The 25,345-nt window shown below is 44.4% G+C and overlaps 4 protein-coding genes across 15 annotated transcripts in view; 2 read left to right on the forward strand and 2 right to left on the reverse strand.

Annotated features, from left to right (window-relative positions):
* The window catches only part of ENTPD5 (ectonucleoside triphosphate diphosphohydrolase 5 (inactive)), a 30,304-nt gene extending 30,024 nt beyond the window's left edge, over positions 1 to 280 (reverse strand). Inside the window, exon 1 of one of the 2 annotated variants that reach the window (XR_012043175.1) lies at positions 6 to 279. The gene's annotated coding sequence lies outside the window, so the exon portion shown is untranslated. Of the gene's footprint in view, positions 1 to 5 lie in introns of both variants that reach the window. The other variant, XR_012043176.1, reaches the window with a different exon arrangement.
* BBOF1 (basal body orientation factor 1) lies at positions 255 to 13,076 on the forward strand. Of its 5 annotated transcripts, XR_012043174.1 has the most exons (10): positions 255 to 584; positions 1,787 to 1,852; positions 3,775 to 3,918; positions 5,253 to 5,323; positions 5,737 to 5,881; positions 6,292 to 6,791; positions 8,288 to 8,319; positions 8,416 to 8,551; positions 10,111 to 10,173; positions 11,774 to 11,834. XR_012043174.1 is itself a non-coding variant. In XM_072865889.1 (9 exons), exons 1-9 carry the CDS (start codon positions 306 to 308, stop codon positions 11,874 to 11,876), a joined length of 1,476 nt encoding a protein of 491 aa, XP_072721990.1. In that variant the 5' UTR covers positions 255 to 305; the 3' UTR covers positions 11,877 to 13,076. The 5 variants fall into 5 exon arrangements, 3 of the variants coding, with proteins under 3 accessions (XP_072721990.1, XP_072721991.1, XP_072721992.1); XR_012043173.1 differs by having other exon boundaries at positions 8,288 to 8,551; XM_072865889.1 differs by lacking the exon at positions 8,416 to 8,551 and having other exon boundaries at positions 8,288 to 8,392; positions 11,774 to 13,076.
* On the reverse strand, positions 12,431 to 25,344 carry ALDH6A1 (aldehyde dehydrogenase 6 family member A1). Of its 3 annotated transcripts, none has more exons than XM_072865887.1 (12): positions 25,067 to 25,344; positions 24,165 to 24,227; positions 21,583 to 21,657; positions 20,046 to 20,207; positions 19,369 to 19,447; positions 18,503 to 18,805; positions 17,676 to 17,797; positions 17,237 to 17,426; positions 16,357 to 16,538; positions 14,710 to 14,889; positions 14,412 to 14,510; positions 12,431 to 13,965 (listed from the first exon to the last, which is right to left on the reverse strand). In XM_072865887.1, the coding sequence occupies exons 4-12, from the start codon at positions 20,157 to 20,159 to the stop codon at positions 13,861 to 13,863; spliced, it is 1,374 nt and encodes a 457-aa protein (XP_072721988.1). In that variant the 5' UTR covers positions 20,160 to 20,207; positions 21,583 to 21,657; positions 24,165 to 24,227; positions 25,067 to 25,344; the 3' UTR covers positions 12,431 to 13,860. The 3 variants fall into 3 exon arrangements, with proteins under 3 accessions (XP_072721988.1, XP_072721986.1, XP_072721987.1); XM_072865885.1 differs by lacking the exon at positions 25,067 to 25,344 and adding an exon at positions 24,485 to 24,592; XM_072865886.1 differs by lacking the exons at positions 21,583 to 21,657; positions 24,165 to 24,227; positions 25,067 to 25,344 and adding an exon at positions 20,293 to 20,564.
* LIN52 (lin-52 DREAM MuvB core complex component) overlaps positions 24,941 to 25,345 on the forward strand; it is a 49,335-nt gene continuing 48,930 nt past the window's right edge. For all 5 annotated transcript variants that reach the window (XM_072865902.1, XM_072865905.1, XM_072865901.1 and 2 more), the window contains exons 1-2: positions 24,941 to 24,996; positions 25,094 to 25,168. In XM_072865902.1, the coding sequence (XP_072722003.1) occupies positions 24,978 to 24,996; positions 25,094 to 25,168 (94 nt within the window). In that variant the 5' untranslated portion in view covers positions 24,941 to 24,977. The remainder of the gene's footprint in view (positions 24,997 to 25,093; positions 25,169 to 25,345) is intronic.

Raw genomic sequence — 25,345 nt, forward strand, 5'->3', positions numbered from 1 at the left:
CTCACCGGTCGCTCGGAGCGCTGGCGACGCCACATCTCGCCGGTCCTGCGTGTCACGTCAGCGCGCCCGCGTGACGCGCCCGTCGCGTGCGTTGCGCGTCGCGGGACGGCGCCGTCCGGTTTCCATGGGAACAGGCCGCCGCGCGCTCCTGGCTTCGGCTGCGGCGGGCGCGGGGGGGTCCCGAGGCAGGCGGCGCGCCAGGCGGACAGGCGACGCGGCGGCCGGTAACCGAGGCAAAGGGGCGGGGCCTCCGCCGTAGCGGGCGGGGCGGGTTGCCGTGGAGACGCGGCGGCGGCGGCGGGGTCATGGCGGGCGGGCGTCAGTCGCTGTGCCGCAGCGGCAGCTCCCGCAGGCCGGCGGCGGCGGGGCAGGCGGCCTGGATGTTTGAGGAGAAGCGGGACGAGGCCGACGCGGCGCTATGGGAGGCTCGGCTGGCGGGAGGCTCTCGGGCCGAGTACCGCGAAGCCACCCGCCGGCCGGCCGGGAGCAAAGCGGAGCTGCTGCGGCGGCAGCAGGCCGCGAAGAGGAAGGCGACGGCCGTGACGACCTTCCTCGCGAAGCAAGGCCAGGAGAAGGCGGAGGAGGTGTGCGCGCAGCCGGGCAGGGCCCTCTTCCCCCCCGGCCTCCCCATACAGCTTCCCGGTGCGCAGCCGTCTGTAGCAAAACGCCTAACGGCAGGTCCTGCCCCCGCACCGCGATGGACGCCGGCGGGACGGCGTTACTTCCCTGCAGCCAGTGCCCGTCCCGCCCCGGCGGCAGGCAGCCGTGCGGAGGGCCTGCCGGGCCGGGTGAACGTGAGGCAGCGGTGCGCCCTTGCGGCGGGAAGGCTCTTCGCGGGCCGGGCTGCGAGGGGGAGGCCTTGCCCCCAGTGCCCTCCCTGCCTGGGACCTGCTCCCGCACACAGGAATGCGGCGTCCAGTTTTGCTCCCCCTCAGTACAAGGGAGAGAGCAAAATGAGGGGCACCGAAATGGTCGGGGGCTTCAGCACGTGATGTACACGAAGAGGCTGCAGCGTTTGTTCAGCTTGAAAAAAGAGAAGGCTAAGGGGGAATCTGCCGGCTTTAGCTACCTGGAGAAGGTTTTAGAGAAAATAGAGACAGACTCTACTCAGAACACAATGAAGAAAAAGAAGCCCTACACTGTAGCTTCCATTTCCTCTATCGCAGATTATTGCACTTTAGTCCTACTCCTACTTTTCTAAATCCAAGTACCAAGCAAAACCCTTTTTCAGTTAGAAAAAGAAACGGAAAATGGAAACTAAAATTAAATTATTTTAACATCCTACTTATTGAATAAGAAGATACAAATCTCTGATCCCCAGGACATTGGTGAGGTCAAATGGTAGGAGACAATTTTCTTGCTCACATCCCACCATATTCTTTCAGCCTATCCAGTATAGAAGATCTTACTCAGACCTTTTTCCAGCTGCCTGTTTTTCTCTCGGTATCTGTCTTTTTTTCTCCTTTTCTAAACTGCTTCTCTAACACTGCACCTCTGTCCAAAATAGTAAGGAAGAAAACCCTCTGTCCATATAGTTTTAATTCTTCAGTAGAGTCACAGATCTGTTTGTATCTAGTACATGTGGGTTTTTATAGTTTAAGCGTACATTATTTCCTATGCTTAAGACAAATCAAACGGTTTTAAACATGGTTTAATTGACCGGAACACTGCAAATGAGGGACCTTTCTCCTCTTTCTGTGTCTTCTCTTCAAACTTAATTACGAGAAGAACACAGCAAGGATACTTCCCCCCCACAGTTACTGTTTCTTGATTTCTCTTTTCACAGATTGAGAAACTGAAGCAGGACCTGATTGATCTGAAACAGCAAGCGCAAGAAGAGAAGAAGCAGCTGGTGAATTAACTTTTCTCTTTGTCCTCAGAACAGTGGGATCTTCTGAGCAGGTTGAAAAGTAGTTTAGTATGAGGAACAAGCTAAGGCAGTTAACTGTTACAGGTTTTGATGCAAAAATACTACATGAAGAAAGAACTTGAAAAAAAACCAATGGTGATGTGGGAGATAGCCCATGACTCTGTGGTGTTATTTCAGATAGTAGTAGGAATATTTTATAGCATCTGAAATAGTATTAGGAACCAGCTGGGTAACGGTGAGGCCAGAGGCACAGCAAAAACATGTTTCATTTTTACTGAGATAAACAATAACTACTTTGGATTCTTTTATAGTTCTCCTTCATTCGTTCCTGTTGAACCAAGAATTCTTAAAAAGAGCTGAGAAAGTTATTATTTGTTAATCTGGCTTCAATAAGAAACACGGAACTGTGCTCATCTGCACTTTAAGACAGTTATCTCCCATCAAGCAGACTCCACAAGGAATTTACTCTCGCCCTCAGATTATAGAGAGCAGAAAAGGCTATAGATGAAGGGTGTGGTGAGTTGACTCTGGCTGGACACCAGGTGCCCACCAAAGCTGCTCTATCACTCCCCTCCTCAGCCGGACAGGGGAGAAAAAATATGACAAAAGGCTCGTGGGCTGAGATAAGGACAGGGAGAGATCATTCACTAATTACTGTCATGGGCAAAACAGACCTGACTTGGGGAAGTTAATTTAATTTATTGCATATTAGAAGTCAGAGTAGGGTAATGAGAAAATAAAAACGAAATCTTAAAACACCTTCCCCACACTCCTCACTTCTTCCCAGGCTCAACTTCACTCCTGATTTCTCTACCTCCTCCCCCCAAGCGGCGCAGGGGGACAGGGAATGGGGGTTGCAGTCAGTTCATCACGCGTTGTCTCTGCCGCTCCTTCCTCCTCCTCACACCCTTCCCCTGCTCCAGCATGGGGTCCCTCCCACAGGAGACAGTCCTCCATGAACTTCTCCAACATAAGTCCTTCCCATGGGCTGCAGTTCTTCACAAACTGCTCCAGCATGGGTCCTTTCCACGGGGTGCAGTCCTTCAGGAACAGACTACTCCAGCATGGGTCCTCACGCTTGTGGGGTCACAAGTCCTGCCAGCAAACCTGCTCCGGCGTGGGCTCCTGTCTCCATAGGTCCTGCCAGGAGCCTGCTCCAGCGTGGGCTCTCTGTGGGGTCACAGCCTCCTTTGGGCATCCACCTGCTCTGGTGTGGGGTCCTCCATGGGCTGCAGGTGGATATGAGCTCCACTGTGGACCTCCATGGGCTGCAGGGGAACAGCCTGCCTCACCATGGTCTTCAGCATGGGCTGCAGGGGCATCTCTGCTCTGGCGCCTGGAGCACCTCCTCCCCCTCCTTCTTCACTGACCTTGGTGTCTGCAGAGCTGTTGCTCTCACGTATTCTCACTCCTCTCTCTGGCTGCAGTTGCTGTTGCGCAGCAACTTTTGTTTCCCCTTCTTAAACAGGTTATCCCAGAGGCGCTACCACTGTCACTGATGGGCTTGGCCTTGGCCAGTGGCAGGTCTGTCTTGGAGCTGGCTGGCATTGGCTCTGTCGGACATGGGGGAAGCTTCTAGCAGCTTCTCACAGAAGCCGCCCCTGTAGCCCCCCCACCTCCCCCCCCCCACTAACAAAACCTTGCTAAGCAAACCCAATACAGTGATATTATGGACATTGCTTTAAACTTACTATTAGTTTCTAGAATCGTTATTTCACTGGAGGGTAGCTTCTGCTGAATTCGAACATTTCTTCTAAAGATGAATTCCTTGTGTTTTTTAAAACACTGCAGCTCGGTATAATTTCAGACATTCAGTTCTGTGTGCTCTGTGTTTTATGTTACAATATTTGATGATTTGTTTCTTTCATTTTGCTTTCTTCTTATTGAGAATTTCTGATTTGCAGGCAGACTATTATGCCCAACAAATACAAGAACTGGAAGAGAAATTTCAGAAAAAAGTCAGAGAAATTGGCCAAGTTCAATTAGAACTGAAATTAAGGAAGGAGTTCCACAGGGAGAAGGCAGCTATGGAGAAAGAGCTGGAAGATGTAAGTTTGTCATAAATATGCATTTGCAATGTTTATTTTAAAAGCAACTTTTCTGTCTGCATAGCAGCATAGCGTTTGGGAGTGGAGGAGAACAGACATGGCCAACCTACTGGATTGTTTTCTTTACAGTTTACAGAGAGTGAGGAAAAGCACTGGGCTGATAAAATAAAGTTCTGTAGTGATAAAGTGATAAAGTTCTGTAGCCAGAACACACTTCTGTAATGGTCCAGTGCCATAGGGTTGTTTTGGTGGTTTTTTTACACAATGACATGGAATCATACAAACATATATGTGGATGGGCTGGAGCATCTGGAACAGACTTTAAAGATATGTATGGAGGAGTTAGCAATTGACTATAAGCAGTATAAGTCTGACTGATTTCTCACTGGTCAGCTCAGTTAGCATGTGAATGCTAGTATTGTATCATCTTTTCAACCACATAAGCCATTTAGAATATAAAATCTGGGACTGTCTTTCACTAAGCGCATATAGAGCACATGACCTAATCAGAGATACTTTGGAGCTATAATACAAACATTAAATAGTAGTATTGCCTGTAAAACATTTCAGCCTGGGATAAAAAAGTATCCCAGCTGACCGATGACATGAAAAAAGTGCCTCGAGCAATTCAAGTGCCTTGCTGACTCAGGTCTACTGGAATTTTTTTCAACTGCAAGAAGGGGCTTAGAAACAAAACTAAATGCTTTCTGTGGAGACAAATGATTGGTCAACAGCATTTGGATTATTAATATATAGCTGCTTTTAAACTAAGCTATTAAATATGAGTTATTCAGGCATTTTTCAAAGAGCTCTTGAGGCGCTGGACTTTGATCTTGATGACTCAATGAATAGGCAAAGTAAAGCAGATTTCTAAAACTGAGCATTAAAGAGAGTGACAGGAGAGTGTGTGAATGATTGTCAGTGTGAAAATATATGTGAAAATATGGGCACAGGTGAACTATGAAGGGGAGGCAAAGCAATAATACAAGTCAGAAGGTTAAGTGAATTTTATGGATTTTATAGATAATTTATATAGTTTTCACAAAGCTTTACTGAGCACTTTACAATTTCCCATGTCAACACAAGAGTGATGAATGAGTTGGAGGCTAGGTGCAGCTTTCCAAGGAAAAACATGGGATATCAGGATCCCAGAGAGGCCGTATTCTCCACTTCCATTGGGAGCTTCAGTGCCCTTGGGGGTTCATTCTTTCTCCAGCAAGACATTGTGTGAGCTGAAAACTGTGGGAGTGATTTTAGAATTTACACTGTGTCAGAACTTAGCTTCAATGCCACGTGCCTCATGCAAAATTTAAACAGGCTTTTCTCCCTTTCAGAAAAGACTAGAAGATGTTGAGAAAAAGCAAATAATGATGACAGAGACCACCCAGCATGAGGCTGTTGTTTTGTAAGAAACACTTGCTTTACTGTTTTCTACTTTACAAAACCATCTTAGCACTGTATTCTAAAGAACAAGTTGCCCATGTTACTGCATGGGCTTCGAAGGGCAAAATCAGTGATGACCTAGGCTGTTTTTATATTTCAAATGTCAAGATGATGTCAGCAATTACATTTAAACTGTAAGACTCATGCTGGTTCCAGGGGAGAACTGGACGTAATATTATCACAATGGTACCACTGTTTTCTTCATTCTCCCAGTCCAGATGTAGGACTAGAAGCAAAGCTATGAAAACTTGGTACAAACCTGTAAGAATTTTACAGCTTTGCTCTGAAATTAGGCCACTGAAATATTGGTTTTAATATAAAAAAATCAGGAAGGGTTGTGATTAAAGCTCTTGGATTTTGTTTCCCTCTGTCCAGGCAGCTGAACAGTACTGGGAGAGAGGTGTTTAAGGAGAATGCTCGTCTTCACGGTGCATTTGCTAACCAGCTGAAAGAGACAATGGAATTGCAGAAAATAAAACAGAAGTTAGAAGAAGACAAAACTCTTCTGTTACAGGAGAAGGTTTCTGCTCTGGTTTTAATTCTGTTTCATTCTCCTCCAGGAAGGGGTACATATGGATACAGATGTAAATTTACTGGAACTAACGTCTCCCTGGTCAGATGCCTCTGCAGTTACTGAATTCGGAGTTGTCTGAAGAAGAGCTTTTATTCTACCTTAATTATGGAGGAGAAAGAAGGAAGGGTTTCCTATGCTAGCCCATTAAGAATAGGTCTCTCTGTAATGTGTACTACATACCAAGCCTTCTTTATCTGGCTTCTTTTGTAAACAAAAACCTGATCCCAGAGAGTTATTCACTCTCCCCTGTGAAGTTGCCAGCATGTTTACTACATTGTCAGTGTTGGGGGAAAAAAACCCCTCCAGATTTGGTGCAAATGAAATAAAAGCCCAAATAATTTCTTCTCATCTTTTAGGAAACCAATGAGGGTTTAATTCGAAAAAAGATCCTACAGATCCATCGCCAGAAAGCACAGATTGGAGATCTGCAGCGTAAAGTGGAAAAGCTGGAGATGGCATTGTGTCGCATGACCAGAGAATCTGTGAGAGAGACTCAGAAAACACAGCATCAGGTGCTGATAGAAAACCAGGCAAGCATGGTGGAGATCAAGAAGCTGCAGCAACTACTAGAAATGAAGGATCGGGAGATGAACCGAGTGAAGAAACTAGCCCGGAATATCTTAAATGAGAGGACTGAGGTGGAAAGGTTCTTCCTAGATGCTCTGGAACATGTGAAGCAGGAGATCATATCCAGTAGAAAGCATTATAAGAAAAAGGCCCAAACTGCCTATTACAGAAAAATGATGGAGGCATGTGCAGGGAAGGAAGAATTTCCCAAAATCAAAACATTCAAAAGCAACATAAATAGCACAAATAGTGTGTACAGAGACCTAGAGGAAGCAGAGAAATGCTACTGGTATTGAAACATCAAAAACTAGTGTCTATCTTCCTAGCAAACCTGAAAAAATTCTTTGTGTGATAATATTGTCCAGACTTGGAATGCTTGTGGAGGCTTCTGTAGTGAGAATAACTGTATGAGCTATAATATCCTACCAATTAGTAATGACTTTGTGGGCACCTAATTTAAACTAGGTTATCACTTTTTGGTCATTATTTCTATGGATTAAATGAAAGATAAGCTCAAAAGAGTTCTTTGCATATTCTGCCATGTGCTGTGGAATTTGATATAGAACTTCAGTATAGACGTGCTTCTGCAGTTTCCTTCTAACAATTATTGTTGCTTCTCTAATCTTTTTGGCTTTATAGGCATTGCTCTTCTGGCATTGCTCTTTTGCTTTTTGCTCTCTCCAGTGGGCTAACAACACTGAAGCCTAAAAGTTACAATTAAGATGCTAACAGCTCTTTACTATGTTGCTGATCACTTTAACAGAAACATCCAGTAGATGGCAAATCCAGTCTTTTTTCAACTGTTCTTCCCTGTGTCAGAAGCCCCTGCTTTGCATTGTGCTTTCAAAGGCTGTTTTCCTCAAGCTTCATAATAATCTAAAAATTAAGCCATTACATGAAATAGGCACTGACATATCAAAACCAAGATCACATGCAGTACAGTACTGATTGACAGGATTACCTTTTATAGTGAATAAAACAAAATCTCAGATTTATAAGTGTGAGTATCTCAGAATTTGTATTAGGATGCAGCTTAGTTTAAATTAGGGCTACCCATGCCACAGTGGCCAGGATTACAGGTCTCCAACATCCTGCTAGGAATCTGTGCCTACAAACTGCAGCAGTGTCTAGGCACTTGGATTTTAAGCCATAGAGTTAAGGTCCCACATAGCTGACGTTTGCATACATCCTTGGTGAGAGATCAAAATTATCCTACTCCCAAATAAAATGTTTGCTTAGTATGCATTGGCTATTGAATAACTTGTCGACACACAATCAGTCGGAATGCTTTGTTCAGTTCAGGTTATCTTACCTCAAAAATGATATAGCAGAAACACCGCATGAAAAATCAGAGGTGAAAGTAGTTACAGAGATCTAAGGAAGCTTCTCCTTGGAGAAAGAGAAGGGAGAGACTGGAACTGAGAATGGAAATTGGTTATACATATTAACCCTTTTATGTATGAACAGGAGAAGCAAGGGAAGGACAATGTACTTGAAACTAATACATGTTAGTACTAACCCTCCCCCTCCCAGTATTTATAACCACTACACATATAACAGTAATAATTGGGTTTGTTCTACTTAGTTTTAGATTTAGCCCTAGATTTAGAAGCTGAAAAGACAGCACTGTGTGCTCAGATTTCTTTTTTGAATTTACATGCTATGAATAGCTGAACAAGAGCAATGCAGAGCTAGAACTTAAACTTGGTTTACACATACAGAATCCATGAGAGATATGCCTTTGAAATTTTCTTCTAATACATTGATCTTTTCTGTGTTTTTCAGGGAAAAAATCCAGTTTGAAAAAGTGGATATCAGTGAGTTGACATGGGAACAAAAAGAACGTGTTCTGCGATTGCTTTTTGCCAAAATGAATGGCAGAAATCCATGGTAATACTCTGTGTCTTCAGCAGGTGAACGCTGAGCTTTCCCTGTAATGGGAGCTGGGCTGTTAACTCCAGGTCAGGGGATTCCAAGAAACTCTGAATCTAACATAAGAATCTAGCTAACTCTGCAGCTTGGTGTGAGATACTTTAACCTTTTGAAAAGGTGATTTAAGCTTGTGAAAAACTTGATATACTATATACTAATTTTGGACATGCACCAGACTATACTGTTAGATCTTTGTGTGTAGTATCAAACGAAAAGCAAGTGGAAGTAAATTTTGGTAATGCTGAGGAAGACAGAGAATTAACTTTGCTCGGTGCAGTGGGATTAATTTTGTTCAGTCATTAATGAATCCCTATCCATCTTTACCAAACAAGTAAATAATGTATATTGTGACAGTAGCACTCCCCACATATATTTCCTTTTAATAAGAACACCATAAAGCAATCTGCCCAGTATTAAAAAGTACAAATATCCACAACTAGATTATTAAAAGTGTACTTACCCTATGGCTCATTGCTGTCTGCGTAAGAAACTTGGGACCATGACTTTAGAGATACATAAAATATGGCTTACACTGGAAATTCAAAGTTCAAACAGCATTAAATATATTACAAGCTGTGAACTGGGGCATGAGTCTTATGAGGAACTGCTCACAAGTCTTATGAGGAGCGGCTGAGAGAACTGGGGTTGTTTAGCCTAGAGAAGAGGAGGCTGAAGGGAGACCTTATCGCTCTCTACAACTACCTGAAAGGAGGTCGTAGAGAGGTGGGGGTCGGTCTCTTCTCCCAAGTAACAAGCCATAGGACGAGAGGAAACAGCCTCAAGTTGCGCCAGGGGAGGTTTAGATTGGATATTAGGAAAAATTTCTTCACCAAAAGGGTTGTCAAGCATTGGAACAGGCTGCCCAGGGAAGTGGTTGAGTCACCATCCCTGGAGGTATTTAAAAGATGTGTAGATGTGGTGCTTAGGGACATGGTTTAGTGGTGGACTTAGTAGTGCTAGGTTAATGGTTGGACTTGATGATCTTAAAAGTCTTTTCCAACCTGAATGATTCTATGATTCTATGAGGGCCCAAAGAGAAATCTAAAATGCTATGATTTTTAATGTAGTTTGGGAGACCTAATGCTTAGGGTGGAATATCAGCTGCTCTGTGTTAAAAGAGTTTAATTTTTTAAGAATTAAATTTAAATTTTGTTAGCAAAAGTTACCTTAATGGAATTTTAGCAAATTTTGTTAAGGTTATTACAATGGAATTAAGAAATGTATAACTAAATGATGCATCCATCAGCTTTTATGGTTCCAATTTATGCATAGATTTAACTCCTTTTATCAGTATTTGCCAACATACAAGAGCACACATAAAGCTGTAGAGAATGAAAGCTGTAGAGAATGAAAGCTATTCCTCAAATAGAATACAAACACTTCATTTTAAGTTGACTTATGATTAAGCCCATTTTTTTAAAAAACCTTTTTTTGTTTCTCCTGATTCCCTTTTAATTGTAATGATTTTGCCACAAAATACAGAATTCCATAGTGAACTGAACTCATGTTTGATTCATAGTGCTGATTTTGGAGAGTGTACTGCAATAGCTCAGGTGCCCTGGCACTTCTTGCTTGCTGTTCGTTTTAGAAAACAAGTTTGGTGTGGGATTAGAAACCTGGCTAAGCATAAATCCCCATTAGATGAGGATTACTTTGCTCTTGTGTCTTCCTCACAGGAAATACACCAGAGTTTTGGCTACTCCAGCTCCTGATGATACTAAAGAAGAAAGCAAAATCGGGTAAGATACTAAGTTATACCACACTATCTAACATCTCCTCAGTCCTGGTTATATATAAATGGATGCAATTGTCTCTGTCATCCCTCCCACTTTAGAATACTTTGGTTTGTCTGAAGATCTCTATTAGTGTGTCTATACACAAATAAATGTACGTGTGACAAGAGAAAGGAATTTTTAATTTATTTTGAAATTTCTGGTCATGTTGATCTTTTAGCAGCAGGTGTTTAGACTCAGCTCTCATGAAAAAAATTTGATCTCATGCCCCCTTAAAGCCTCCTCTTACTGAAAAGCAGCTTTATTATTTTTGGAGGATTCTCTTGTGAAAGGCCATGGTCATACAAGGAGATGCATTTTCAGCTAGCATAGCGAGTTTCGATTAAAAGGCAAAATCTATTAAGCTGATGTTGGGTTCAGTATAGCATCAGAGAGAATGGACCAGGATGAAGATTCATATGCCTGATTTTCAGATACAGACTCAGATACAACTATATAGCTAATTATAACACTCCAAGGCAAGCAATATCAGCTTACCCTGGAGGAATAAGTACGGAGGGATTCTGGCATGCCATCATGTCAGACATGAGGCGGTCAAGTACACAAAACAAAATGTAATACTCAGACATCAAATGACCAGATAAGGTTCATAAGCAGGAGCCCTGGATAGATTTATATGGAAGGATGAGAGACACCTCCTTTGGAGAGGCAGACTGCCACTTCCAGAAACAGGAGTGGAAGTGAGTTGTAGCCTTTTTTTGCACAGGCAGGGAAAAAAAACAGAAGTGGAAGTCACGGGGCCCAATTCTCAAAGGTGGTTAAACTATTTTAACATAATTTTTGGACTTAAGAGTATCAAATAGCTTTGAGAATCTAGACTGCATTGCCTCCTAGGCAAGAAACAATTTTTAATAGGAGACAAAGGGTTGACTATAAAATTGTATTTTAATAGAGTCTAAAGAAATTTATTATGAGATACTTTATACTTAGATTATACTTTTACATAATATAGAAGATATATTCTTTAGCTTATTTTTTTATAGTGAATATTGAAATAAAAAGGAGAATAAACAGGTGGGTGGAAAGCAGTAACAGCAGTGAGATGAGGTAGATACAGCATGATCAGTCAGCATCTGCATCTTGATCTAAAAAGGTATTTCATTAACTAAAAAAGGCAGATACAAGATTTGTATTTCTAGTACAATTATTTAAAACCATCTGTTTAAAAAATGCTGTTGGAAATGCGGATATCAGAAAAGACGTTTGCACACAAATTAAAAGATTATACAAGTGTCTAGAACAGGTCTGGAGAAAGTGCAAGGATACTCCTGCAATTCTTCAGGGAGCAGGTCAGCTTGATAATAAAGACTGCTTTTGTTATAGGAGAAGCTGGATTTTAGAATTTCTAAAGGAAAGATCTAATGGGTTCTAACAGGACAACAGAAAAGCCAGAATAGCAATACTGATTAGGAAGAAAATTAAGGTGTTTTGAAAGTGAATGACTGTAGACAGTATTAGAGGCTGTTAATTAGTATTCCTTTCCCTGGTGCATGAATGAATGCCAATGCCTTAACAGTGATTTAACTAGAATATTTTACCTTTGCAGCACAGAAAATACTTCTCCCAACCTAATATTCATTACACAGCAGGCCGAATTGTTAGATTCATCATCTTCTGCAGTAATCCTTCCGCATATTCAGACAGAGTAAAGCAGCTGTACACTTTGCATGAACAACAGCCACAGGAATTACCGACTCATCTGCACTTTTCATTTTGAAAGTTATCTCGTGAGCAAAGCTGCGAATTCTAAATCCCCTGTCTGCTGCACTGCTGCTTTGACTATGCGTTTGAAATCCATCTGAAATATAATTATTTTCTTCCTTCTTAAAGTAAAAATTTTATTCTTTCCCAAGCCAGGAGCTTGGATGACCCTGTACGAAGCACTAGGATTTGGACTAGTGGTTAGAACTCTGTATATATGTGTTGCTGTAATTTGATGAAGATGCATTTTCAGTTTGCAATGAAGTCATTTACATGAAGCTTAAGAGTTTTTGTGATCAAATGATGTGTATGTGGAAACAGAAACAAGGCATTCCTTGAAATGCTGTATGAGGAAATTGGTACAGAGGTCCTTGAAATACTGTAAAAGGAAGATGTATACATGGGTTACAGGAGTCACAGACCAGCCTCTGCAAAGAGGGGAATAAAGTCAACATCACACCTATGTAATGTCTTACCAAGGAACAGTCATATTCTGCAGAAATGTATTAGCATGTTTTTAATTTGTAATCAAATTGCAAGGTGAGAATTTCCCTTTAGGGTATAGCAGAGGAAAAAAACAAGATACAAACATTAGTGAATGCACAGCAATTGCACTAATACACAACTGTCAGTTACAAGGCATCTTTACCAGAAGGCAGGATACAAGTGTTCACATTCAGGTTGTTTAATTAGAACAAGTAATGGTTACAATCATTAGAATAATACTATTGTCCATGGGTGCTTGAATGAGTTCCCTGCAGATCCCTCATGGCTGCATCATCTTCCAGGAACCAGGAATAAAAATATAGGCTCTCCAGCTCCAAATGCACAGATTCTTAAAAACAGGGTATACCAAGTCTTATCCTTCCCTAGTAATGGGACCTGCAGTCCCTAGAGAAAATGACTGTGTTTGAGCAAACGTGACAAGGAAGGAGTCAATCAATCAACACAAGAAATACAGCTATAGTCAGGAAAAGAAACCAACAGAAGAGGCCTGGCTGCTTTGTGATTAAAAAACATGTTCTTTCTTCCTACTGACCTGTCTACTTACTCTCCCTTCCACTCAGACCCACATGATGCTGTGACACGAAGATACATACACATTTCTGCTTCCGCAGTTCCATTATGTTACAGGACCTGTAGGCACACCTGTTAGCACAGTAAAAAGGCACCAAACAGCTTTCAGGTATAACGGAATTGACAGCAAGCTGGAGAATACAAGCCACATGCACAACAGGTGCAGAAGTTTTCAAGCTGTCAGAGGCACGGTGAAGGTCACTGTGCCATACAGGAATTTCTTTCATCCTCAGACAAGCAATCAAAAATGCTTTCCTGAAAAATCCTTAGAAAGCTATTTCCCAAGTGTTTTGGAAACTGCTCAACAGATGAAAGACTGACACTTTCAACTCCCAAACTTGCTGTCTTCATTGTATGTAAAGTCACTTCTATGAGACACCCAAGGTATCCCACTTACGTCACTCAAAATGAGTACTCATCTTTGAGTAAGGTGAACTCAAAATCTTAAGATGTAAGACAGAGGTAAAGAAAACCGCTACAAGATGTAGCCAGGAGTGAGTCACTAAGGCTAAAGATATTGAAGTGGAAACCACAGAAATGTTCAAGTTCAGCGGGTCTGGAAAGAAACACAAATTAAGACCAATCTCGCTGTCTGCCCTTTCAATTAGGTAAGGTTGTTTCCTCTGTGATAGGTTGTAGGAAAAAAATTGAGTTCAGCTAGCCAAAAAACACTGACAGGAACAGAAAACGCAGACTGTGTGTTACCTGAGCCTGCCTGATCTGCACAGAAGCAGAGGTCCTTGAGAAAATGGAGTTTTCTATTAATTCCCAAGGAAATTATGATAGTCAGAAGAAAGCTGGAAAGTGCAGCATAGAAGGAGAAGGGCACCAGGAACAGCATCTGCAAAGGCTGATTTAGTTTCCCATGGTTGGCATAACCACAGCAGGCTTGGTAACAGTGGCATCTTCCTCTTTCCATTGAGAAATGATAGTTTTCAGCTGTGTGTAGAACTGCACTCCCTGGAGGAAAGGAGACACACGAGGATCAGATGTTTGGCCTTATGAATTCTTCAGGTCTGCACTAGTGGTGTATCAAGCAGTTTTTGCTTTATCTACAGAGGGCTGAGTTTTTCCTCTGTGGGAACAATTCCTGTCAGCCTGTTCCTTTTACCAGTTCCCCAAAGATTCTGGTTCTGTGAGAGAGCTTGCTACTTAGTTTTTGCTCCCTTCTCAAATCTCCTAAAAAAAATACTTGCTTTTTTATATTTAAGGAAAAAAAAAAAAAGGAATTAGCTATTGTAACATGCATTATGGTGGCTGTGATCACTGGCTGGTCTTTGGTTTCCTGGTTGAGATGGCTTGAAAGTCTCCTTACTTATGAGGTTTGATGACCATCTCGCCATTGCCATTTATAATGTGATTTATCACAATTCAACCCAATAGAGTAGTCTAAATCAGTAAGTTACCTGCTTGCCATAGAAATTGGTGTCTCCTCTGAAAGAAGCACGAGAGCCAGTGAAAGAGAACATGGGCAGAGGTACTGGGATTGGAACGTTGACACCCACCTAAACCAAAGGAAAGCTGCCATATAAATCACAAGAAGTAGCAGATTGCAGAACACTCTCCAAAAGCTACCGCATTTTGTTTCCTTAAATCTGAGGCTGGGTACTGTTGTCTGAGTAGTCAGTGATTAGTCACTACAGCTGGATGGCTACCCACTGTAAATGGCGAGTACTAATAGCAACAGTTCTAGCTTGAACATACCTGCCCCACATCTACTAAGTGAGAATATTTCCGAGCTGTGGCTCCATTGGTGGTGAAGATTGCAGTTCCATTTCCATAGGGGTTATTGTTCACCATCTCAATGGCATCATCCAAAGTGTCTGCTTCCAGAACCACTAAGACGGGCCCAAAGATTTCCTCCTTGTAGCAAGTCATGTTTGGCTGCCAAGACAAACAGCAGAAAAAGCAGCTTGCATGTAGGATATAATAAAAATATCCTAGTAAATAGGATATAATAAACAGACATGCTGCTGATGCTCAGGATATTCCTAGGATCACCCATCATACTGCATTGCCACAGGCCATCCTTCAGTCCTCCTTGCCTTTTCACCATTTCCTATGCCCTGCCATCTATCTAGTCCACTAAAGAGGGTACCACTTTTCATCTCCAGAGTGTTTTCTGCTTTTACTGCCCGCCTAACCTCACTTACAGGTCTACTCTGACCAAGGTTGATTAAGACCGGGATTAATTCAGGATAGTTTACTTCAGTTCTTGTTGACAAAGTGACTAGAACCTGCTATCCTTTCCAACTCAGTGTCCAGGATTTATGTCTGATAATTAGCAACATCTGACAAATACAAAAACACCAGTTGGAGAGTACTTTAATCACTAATAGCTAATAGAGCAAACTGCAAAACATTCATTTGACAAATTTTACATTGTATGTGGCTCACATATTATTAACCACTGTATAAGAAAACTAAGAATCACAAAATCTCAGTGAAACTTTTACTTTTGAATACCTAACAATATTTATGACACATCACAGGAAAGTGAAGTGTTTTAAGATGTTTACTGAAAGTAAGGCAAGAAAATTCCAAGATAGATTAAAAGCCTGAATTATATAATACCATAAAATCAATAAAATCCTAAGAATACAAAGTACAATAGCACAATTATCAAGACTGGTTTGCTATCATGGAATCACTCACCGAAAGGCCCATAAGGAATTGAATACTTAAATATTAAGGAAATCATACCGGCTAATTGCGTAAACATAAAAGAATGAATTTAGATATGAAAACTCACGTGGGTATGTACCTGGAAAAGAGTATTCCCCCATAGTAGCGTCCATCTGTTGCACACCATGCATTATATTGAAAGGCTGACTCAACGAAGTTGTGAATATATTCAATAACAAAGAGATTTTGTACCTTATCCTGCATTATTCTCATGAAGATTTCCACAAATATTTAACTTTTGTTTCTGCAAGTCCTTAAATTGCAAACTGCAGGAATGTATAATGGAGGAAGGAAAATTGCAAGTTTGGCTGTTCATCATACTCTTCCTTAGGCATCTGCTACTGGCCATTACTACAGATAGTACACTATGCTCAATGAGTGTTTAGTTTAACACAGTACAAACTGCCCACATGTTCTTTTAATTGGCTGCAATCCGTTCAAGTTAAGATCATTAACCTCATTCAGAGTATATTGCACTACTGCAAATTCTTTTATCACCTCCACAACAGCATTACAATGAGCACTTCACTGGAATTGTGCAAGGAAAGGCTGAGCCATTTATAGGCTTTCTACCTGCTGATTATTGATTACTGACTGATTTGGGTAACCCACTTTTCAGCTGACCCTGCAATATACACCATCAAGCACTGGTTTTGGTCATCTTACCTTGACATTGGCAAGGATCGTTGGCCCAACAAAATTGCCATTTTCATAGCCCTTCACTTTGATATTACGGCCATCCAGAAGAAGGCTGGCACCTTCCTGTACTCCTTTCTCAATCAGAGAGCAAACCCGTTCCTTAGCTTGGGGACTGATTAGAGGCCCTAGGTCTGCTCCAGGCTGGTCTCCTGTGAAGAGGCAGAGATGCCAAGTTTTTAATCCTGACAGCTTCCTCTTCACAGGCATCATGGAGATAACTACACTGGCAGGAAAAATCTGAAAATCCTGATGTTTCTGAGACACAGAACAAAGATTGAGACATTGATGAACAGGAGTAATAGCCTGCCACTCTCATGATCAACAAATAAGAGAAGTCATAAGCACAAGCATAATTTTAGATCACTGGGAAGCCAAAATTCAACAACAGATTCTTCTCAGAAAGGACACTTTCCCCTTTGCAGGACTTTATTGAACATAAACAAAAGATAATTCTCCTAGAATAACAGTCTAATTTTTCCAAAGTACTTGTTTCCATTTTTCCTTTTTATTGCATGCTTACTATAAATTGGAAGGATCTCTAAGTGAGGTTGCTATATAAATGGTAGGTTTGGGTTAAACATAGGACATAACCTCAAAGCTCCAGTTAAAACAAGACTGATTCTGTAAACCTGGCATCACGGTCATACTGCCAAGCCTTCCTACATATCACTAACTGCAAGTCTAGGGCTGCTTTTCCCAATCCAGATCATCTGCTAGCTCCTATCCCTACACATCAAACCTAGGGTGCCAGTAGCTCCAAGGGACACAGTGTAGTATGGCAGATACACCGACCTAAAAAGCTACAGTTGTACAGAAGTAGCTCATAAGAAATTATCACAGTCTGTACCTGCATTTACACGTAGATTTTTGGCTCTGTCCACAAGCTCTGGCAGCCATTTCTGAGCTTCTCCCACTAGAATTGCTGTAGACAAGGCCATGCAGCGTTGGCCAGCTGCTCCAAAAGCAGCTCCAACCAGCTGGTTCAAGGTGTTCTCTTTATTGGCATCAGGCATCACCACACCATGGTTCTTGGCTCCCTGAAATACAACACATACGCAGTCTCCCATTATTAACCACCTCAGCCCACTTCTTCTCTAGTTCTCTCGCAGTATCTTCATATAGTAGCTATGACCCTGCTACCAACAGGCTGGCAAGAAGGGCAGCCTCATCACTTAACTATCAGTAGCAAAGTCAGCTTCTGCTGCTGAGTGGTGTGGTCTCTCTTAACATTCACAGGAGACAGAGGCAGTCTATGTGCTGAAGTGTGCTCCGTTCAGAGGCATTACCATGTTGGCCTGGACTCTCTTGCCATTCCGGGATCCTCTCTCATAGATGTACTCGCCAGCCTGATTAGATCCCACAAAGCTGATTGCTCTGATATCCGGATGGTCACAAATGAAATTCACAGCTTCAAACAGGAAATAATACATTATAACTGTGGTGCACAAATGCTTTCCTCTGTTCCCATCCCCACAATGCAAAATCTATGTATCTTTTTCTTGTCAAAATTCTTGCCTCTGTGTTTCCTACATCTGAGTTCCCCAACTGCCTGTCTATGTATCTCTTCACTAATTTCTCAGCGCGTACACTCCTGCCCATCCTCATACACCTGGCTCTCTGCCATCTCTTCACGCTTTGGGCATCTCCTAAGGTGCCTGAGCAATGCTGAAGCAAAGTTACTGTTGTCTATTTGTATCCTCATGTTCTGAAGCTACTTGTGTGCTGTAAAAAATAAAATGTTAGGAGCTATAATACTGGCATCCACTGCATATTCAGTGAGGCATTTAATTCTTGTTTAGGCTTCCTTGGGAAACCAAGATGATTTATCTACTTAATTCAGTTGGAGCTTAGGTTGCTAAATAGAATTTGAGCACTTACATGCCTTGGACCTCTGACCCCAGCCCCCAAAATTTTGTCCACTGTATCTCCTGAAAGATTTGGTGTAAGATGGCAGAGAATCTCCCAGTCACCTCCCTTTCCCTCCATCAAGAGGGCTGAAGCATCTGTCCAAACCTATCTAACAGCAGCAGTATCAGACTCTCCAAATGGTACCTCCACCAAATGTACACTACAACACTTACACACTCCAGCCATCTCCCAAGAGGGCTATTACCTTCATGTTGTCCATGGATGATATTCAGGGTCCCATCGGGGGCACCAGCATCCTGAAACAGCTTGGCAAGAAACATGAGTGCTCCTGGTACACGCTCAGATGGTTTCATCAAGAAGGTGTTTCCACAAACCATAGCCATGGGGAACATCCAAAGAGGAATCATGGCTGGGAAATTGAACGGTGCAATTCCAGCACATACACCCAGAGGCACACGGTAGGTATAAGTGTCCATGTCTTTAGTGATGGAGGGCATGGTCTCTCCCAGTATCAGGGATGTCACACTGCAAGCATGTTCAACCACCTCTGCAGCAGAAAGGGCAATACGCCGCTGGATGATCTGTTAACAATTAGTCCCCGAACTCCCTTCTCACCACTGCCTTGACCCAAGTCTTTCTTCCAGCCTCTTTTCCCACAACTTAAAACTCATTGTGCTCCAGAAAATCCCTTTGCTCTGCCAAGCACTGTGAGCTCATTGTGAATGGATTTTCTCTTAGTGCATTATATGTCATTGTGATAGGAGCACAGACACAACAGCCCCAGTAAAAGAAGCACAGGTATAGTAGTATTGTACCAACAGGGGCTCAACCTTAGACATCTGAGCACAAGCGAGAAGTTCTTATCCCTTTACAGCAATTTGTAGTCACTCCTAGGAAAAGGAAGGATCTAACAACTTGGAAGTGATTTAAGGAAACTCTGTCTAAGGGAACTTTTCAGGTTAGAGTTAAGATTGCCCCTTTTCTTTCAGTAGGAGGCTATGAAGGGAGCTATGTGTACAGACTCCCAGAGCAATCAGTTGCTCAGGAGACCTACTCCCTTCCTACAGGTTCTCAAAGCCCCTTTTTTAACAGGAGGAGCCAGCAGCTTACGGAGGCCTCGGAACACATCTCCCTCAGCATCAGCCAGGGTCTTCCCTTGCTCAAAGGTGATGAGTTTTGAAATTTCTTTCTGAAAATGGAAAACACAAATTTTATGAATGTTAGAAAAGTGCTGACCCACGAAATAGGGTGCAGGGATAAGACAGTTTAACAGAGAGTTGAACATCTCAATGAACAGACCGAGCAGAACCTGGAAAAGCCTGCACTGACTGATTTGCTCCTTGTAGACAAAAAACCAATAAGCCACATAGGTGACATTTTAGAAAAAACAACCGCGGGTTGGCTTGTACTCTACAGCTTTCAGGTGTCACACCACAGACACACCAAAAAAGCAATCAGGGAAATCCAAAGACATAGTAACATACTTCTCCGACTCATCTTTATCAACTGGCACATTCTCCATCAAGGCTGAAAGTTCCTCTTGTGGTCTTTGGGTAAAGGGACAAATGCAGAATAATATTCCCTAAGAAGCACTGCCTCTCTGTCCCCATTTGATGGAGAGTGCTTTGCTACACCTCTCAACGACAGTATCTCAGCTGGCTCCTCAATCACAGCAACAACGCCTCATCAAGAACTCTGTAAACCCCAAGACTCTCAATTAATTTAATTCCTAAAGTCAACTGCAACGCATTCACCAGCAGCCATCACACACAGCTGTGGTGTCTCACCAGATTGTCTTTGATGAGTTGTTGATAACGCAGGAAGATTTGCTGGCGACTCAAAACAGATGTTTCTGACCAGTTCCAAAAAGCCTTCTTGCAAGAAGCCACAGCTGCCTCCATCTCACTGGCTGTGGCTTTTGGTACACGGCCAACCACTTCATTTGTGGCCTGAAGGAAAAAAAAACCTCCATCAAAACTCAACTTTTTTCATCTGTCCCTGCCAACCATTCAACGGTCCTTTCACACCACACACCTAATATCCTTGTTCTATAAGGAGGTGTACTTCTGAGGGGAGAGCACAAAAGAGACTCCTTCCTTGGTGCACACAAAAGGCCTGGGCTACAACTGGAATAGCTCTGAAAACCTGCACTCTACACATCTCAAGTTAGGCACCCAGAAAGTTGCAAATGCAGTGCTGGTTTCCAAGTTGGAGTTGAAGTGACTTGTCTATCTTGAAGCTTCTAGAAGGTATAAGGCAAAGGTTTCTGTGGACTGTGGTCTTTTCCCCCTGCATCATCTTGGCTCATCTGCTGTCCCTCTTGGGCATTAAATGAGGCAAGGTTCCTTTGGAAAATGCAATACAGGACCGTGCAATTGGCACTGATGTTAGTTTACCTAGACCACTAGGCCAAAGTAAGATTTTTACAAGCAGCCTTAGTTCTACAGTATTTTAACTTTAAAAGCTTGTATCTGCCAGTTTAACCTCCTTCTAATGCACTCTTAAAAATTAAGTCTGCTTTGACATGACAAAAACATCAGGTATGTTACTAAGAGAGAAACTACTCAAAACAAAAGAAAGAAAATTAAACAAGAACATTGGTTGCCACATAGAGACCAAATGAACTTCATGAACATGGCTTGCTGCTCTGATCACTTCCACAAAGCAAATCAAAATAGGGCTTTACAGAGAAAAGTTTCAGAAACTGCTGTTGAAATGCTTAGTGGGGGGGTCAGAAGGATTAGAATTCTGAGTGCAACCTCATTTCCATTTGTCTTTGGTGGAGGACTCAGACAAGTACAAGTGCTACTAATCTAAGATTATTTTGTACTGCATAGCATCCAACCTCTAAATTGACTGTGAATATTGTGGCTCACAGACAGAAGCTCTCTGAAAGGAGAGGAGCGTCAGCTGTCAGGATTTTTTACCTTGGTCTGAGAGTGAAATGAGTCTCTATCAGGACTTCACATTCAGCTGGCATCAAATCACACCTGGTTGATTTCACATACAGGGTGAAAGAAACCCTTCAGAAATTTGACATACTGATCACAGAGCCTTTCTATGAGCAAAAAAAATGTAAGTGGAGTTTAAGCTTCCTTTCTGGAGATCAGGGTTTTACTACACAGGGGAGATAAAGGAGGTCATCACTTTCCTAAGACTGACATTTCATGTGAAAAGGAAATTGAGAAGCAATTACAGAGTGCTAAATCCATCTTAAGCTCCAAGTCTAAACCTTTCTCAAGAAATTGCCAAATGCTTGAACAGCGGCACAGACTCTTGTTACACAGTGATCGCTAATACATAAGCTGAGACCATTTCACTTACTGGGTTGTGGATATCAATCCATTCAGTAGTTTTGGACTCAACAAACTTCCCATCAATGAAGAGTTTGGTTGTTGGCTGTGGAGGACAAAACACTGGCCAGTGAGTGATCAAGGTGCCTAAATACCAGTGTGCCTTACTACATGCAAGCCTTCATCATTTACTGCTATACTGCTCACTACAGTGCCTAGATCCAGTATTTACAGCAAGACCCAGCTAACTGCTTAGGCTGAAATTTTTCATGCTCTCTGCCCCGTTTTTCTCCCACTTTACACCAAAATGGACAAAATTATTTCTAAAAGAAGTTATTGAAAAAATACATTGCTATGCTTAGGCTCAGAACTATTTCAATCTACTTAAGCACCCAATGTTTACTAAGTTAGAAAACTGACAAACCACAATTCATAAATGTTCAGAAGAAACAGTTAATAATTCACCTTGTCAGAATTCCATGTACCCAGTGCACATTGTATTATGTGTTTCCTTCCCATCAAACCACTAAGTAGGTTCATCTCTCCAGCTCATAGCTACAGGCATAAAATTGGACTTTTCCCACTCCCCACTTGGTCCTGCAACTAAGAGCAAGGAACCTGCATCTACTGAGTTCACAGTGACTGTCCTGGCAGGCAGCACAGGAAACAGAACTTTCCAACTCAGATGCAGAGGAGAGAAAAGGAAAGTTTGGAATAAGGAGTTCAGGTAAATGTAGGGCAGAAGGAAAGGCAGAGGTAGAAGCTGTAACTAACACTGGATAGGCAACAAAACTGTATCATGCAGGAAAACACATTGGGACTGTATAAATTAAGAAACTAGAAATGAGGAGTTGATATTGGGAGGTAAGGAGAGAACTAGGAGAAAGCATGAACAAGTTAAACATGCCACAAAACAGTGGCCTGGGGAGAACAGATAAGAGGAAGGGGAAACGTATCTGTTCTGTGAAGAACAGAAAGGGGACAGATCAACAGAACTGGGATATAAACCCAAATATATCAGGGAAGTCTGTGAAGAAATTAGGATGTGGAATTATGACAGGGAGATAAAGATTGGGATGCTATCCAAGGTGTAATGAAGGGAAAGAGATCAGAGGAAGAATCAGGAATATAAATGGTGTTGGCTGGACAAGTAATGACAGTGAAAAGTGGGTAAGAGTGAAAAAAGTGAACAGCAATGAGAGTTGGGACAAGCTGAGAAAGCATGGAGATGAGAAAGCTAGGAGGAGAAATGTAAAGTAAGACTGTTAATGGATAAGCAAGACCTAGTGATTTGGGATGTAACACCAGGACTGAATAAAAAATAAAAAGTTGCAGATGATTATGTAGCTCGAATTACACTTGGGAAAGAGAGGCAGAAGTCTGTGCCTACGAAAACCCAATTCCCTCTAGAACCTGGAAGGAAGCACAGGAAATCTGAGTCCCTTGACTGAGTTTCCTGACTGTCAGAAAAGGTCTTCTAGTGCTGGTGTAAAGAATGACAAACTCCTACTGCTATCAGACACTCCATTAGCCCAAGTGCCACGTATCTGCAGTAGACCTACGAGCTCCAGTCCTTTATGACCCACGTGGACTTCAGTGCAACGGAATTTATGTTTTTTCAGATTGCTTAAAAGGGATATCTAGAAAATTGCACATACAAAGAAAAAATATTTTAAGCAAGCCAGGAAATGCTGAATTAAGATTGACCGGACTTTTCCGTAAGATCACCACCTTTTTTCTGTAGAGAATGAGCCTGCTGTGGGAACAAGGACTGTAGAAAAGCAGACTATTCAGAGAATCATGATTTAGCTGTTCAGAACTTGGAGAGTGTACAGCCACGGATACCAGAAGGAAAAGGCACTGTAACAGTTAAAGTTGTTCGATACTGCCCAAAGGAAATCAGATCCTCTCTCTGTCATAAACAGATGATATGAGGCCAGTCCACACAGCTTGAAACAATCTTTTTTCACACATTATCATTAGTCACATATTCTACATTCATTTTTGCTAATCTTATTGAAGAGAGATTACACATGGTAGAAGAAATCTAAAAATCGGAAAAAAACCTGGCTGGTGTATACGTAGCACAATGCGTGCGACTTAAGGAACATGGAGAAAACAAATCAGGACGCGACTAACTGAGCTAACGTCTCGCCCTTAGGTGTACCTGCTGAGCCAGGCAGGGCTCGCTACAAGAAGTAACGAGAGGCGATGCCCTGCGCGCCTGCACCGCGGCCGGCGGAGGGAGCTTCCCAAGCGGGCGCTTCTTAGCTCCGGCGTTAAACAACTCTGACATTGAACTTTTTTCCTTCCCTCCAGTTGAGCACGGCGGCCCTCCGTGCCCCGAGCGCGGGCAGTCCCAAATGTTTGTTCCAGAAATACCGACCCGGAGCCTCGGGGAGGGGAGCTGAGCTGAGCTGAGCTAGCAGAAACGACCTTACAAGAGAAGACCCGAGGGAAGTCTTCGGCCGTCTGCGGAGGGCAGCGACGGCGCCCGGGGCTTTCCCGCGCCCTCCCCCCGCCCGCGGCCTCTCCTCAGCCCGGGCGACGCCGCCCCACAGGCCCCGCGGCCTCCCCCGCGCGCCGGCTCCGCTCCGCGGGACGGACACTCACCACCGAGGAGGAGAAGGAGGCGGCGGCTGAGGAGATCCAGGGGGCACCGGCTCTCCGCGGCAGCTGGACAGGAGGGGAAGCACAGACCACCCCGGTTCCTCAGGGCTCCCGACCGCGCCCGGCCCCCAGCGCCCCCCGCGGGCCCGCCTAGCACCCACCCACCCCCCGCCGCGGCGCCAGCGGCTACTCCCCGCTCGGGACGGGACCGCCCCACCCACGGGGCCCCGGGGCCAGGTGGGCCGCGACCCCCCTCCGCCGCCCGCGCCGCGGCCCCCCCCGAGCCGCGGGAGCCGCTGCGGGGCCGGGGGCCGTCGCCTCACCCGCAGCGCCACGCGCCGCCGCCCGCCCCAGGCGCCGCGCGCCACCGCCGCCGCCGCCATCCCGGCCGAGGGTCGCTGCACCGCGGCCCCCGACGGCGCCGCTCGCTCCGCCCCCGCCCGCCCGGGGCTCCGCCCCCGCGCGCTCATTGGCCTGCCGCGCACGGGCCTCGCCCGCTCCGCGCCCCCCTCCGGCGGGGCCCTCGCGGCCCGCAGCCAATCGCCGTCAGCAAGCCCGTCGTCCCCGCCCCCGCCCCCCGCCCCCCGTGCCGGGCCCTGGATTGGCCCTGAGAGCTAAGCCGCCCACTGACGGTCCGAGCCCGGATTGGCCGAGCGCCGCTCCGCGGCGACGCCTCCTGGCGGTGGCGGCGGGAGCGACACGTGGGTTTCGGGGGGGTTTGTTTTTCCTCTCCCTCCCGGGCTCGGCCGCCAGGGCGGGGTCACGTGCCGGGGGGGGGGCGCGAGCAGCGGCGGCGCGTCACGTGAGGCAGGCAAGATGGCGGCTCCCGCGGACGGTAAGGCGCGAGGGATGGGCAGCGCCACTCCGCTCCTCGTCCCGCCGGCGGGGCCTGGGCGGTTCCTCACCCCCTCCTCATTCTCTCTCTGTTGCAGGTGCCGACCTGGAGGCCTCGCTGCTGAGCTTCGAGAAGCTGGACCGCGCCTCTCCGGACCTGTGGCCCGAGCAGCGTAAGTCTGGCGGGGCCGCGGCCGTCTGTCAGCAGGCGGGGGGGGCTCGCCCCGCCGCGGCGTGGCCTGGCCGGCCCTTCCTCGGGCAGCTGCGCGGGCCGGGCCGGGCCCGGCCCAGAGGGGCCGGGCGGGTGGGGTTGGGGTGCTGCCGCCAGAGGCGCTCAACCCCCCGCTGCC

The sequence above is a fragment of the Ciconia boyciana genome, chromosome 6 (genome assembly GCF_034638445.1).
Source record: "Ciconia boyciana chromosome 6, ASM3463844v1, whole genome shotgun sequence".
NCBI lineage: Eukaryota > Metazoa > Chordata > Aves > Ciconiiformes > Ciconiidae > Ciconia > Ciconia boyciana.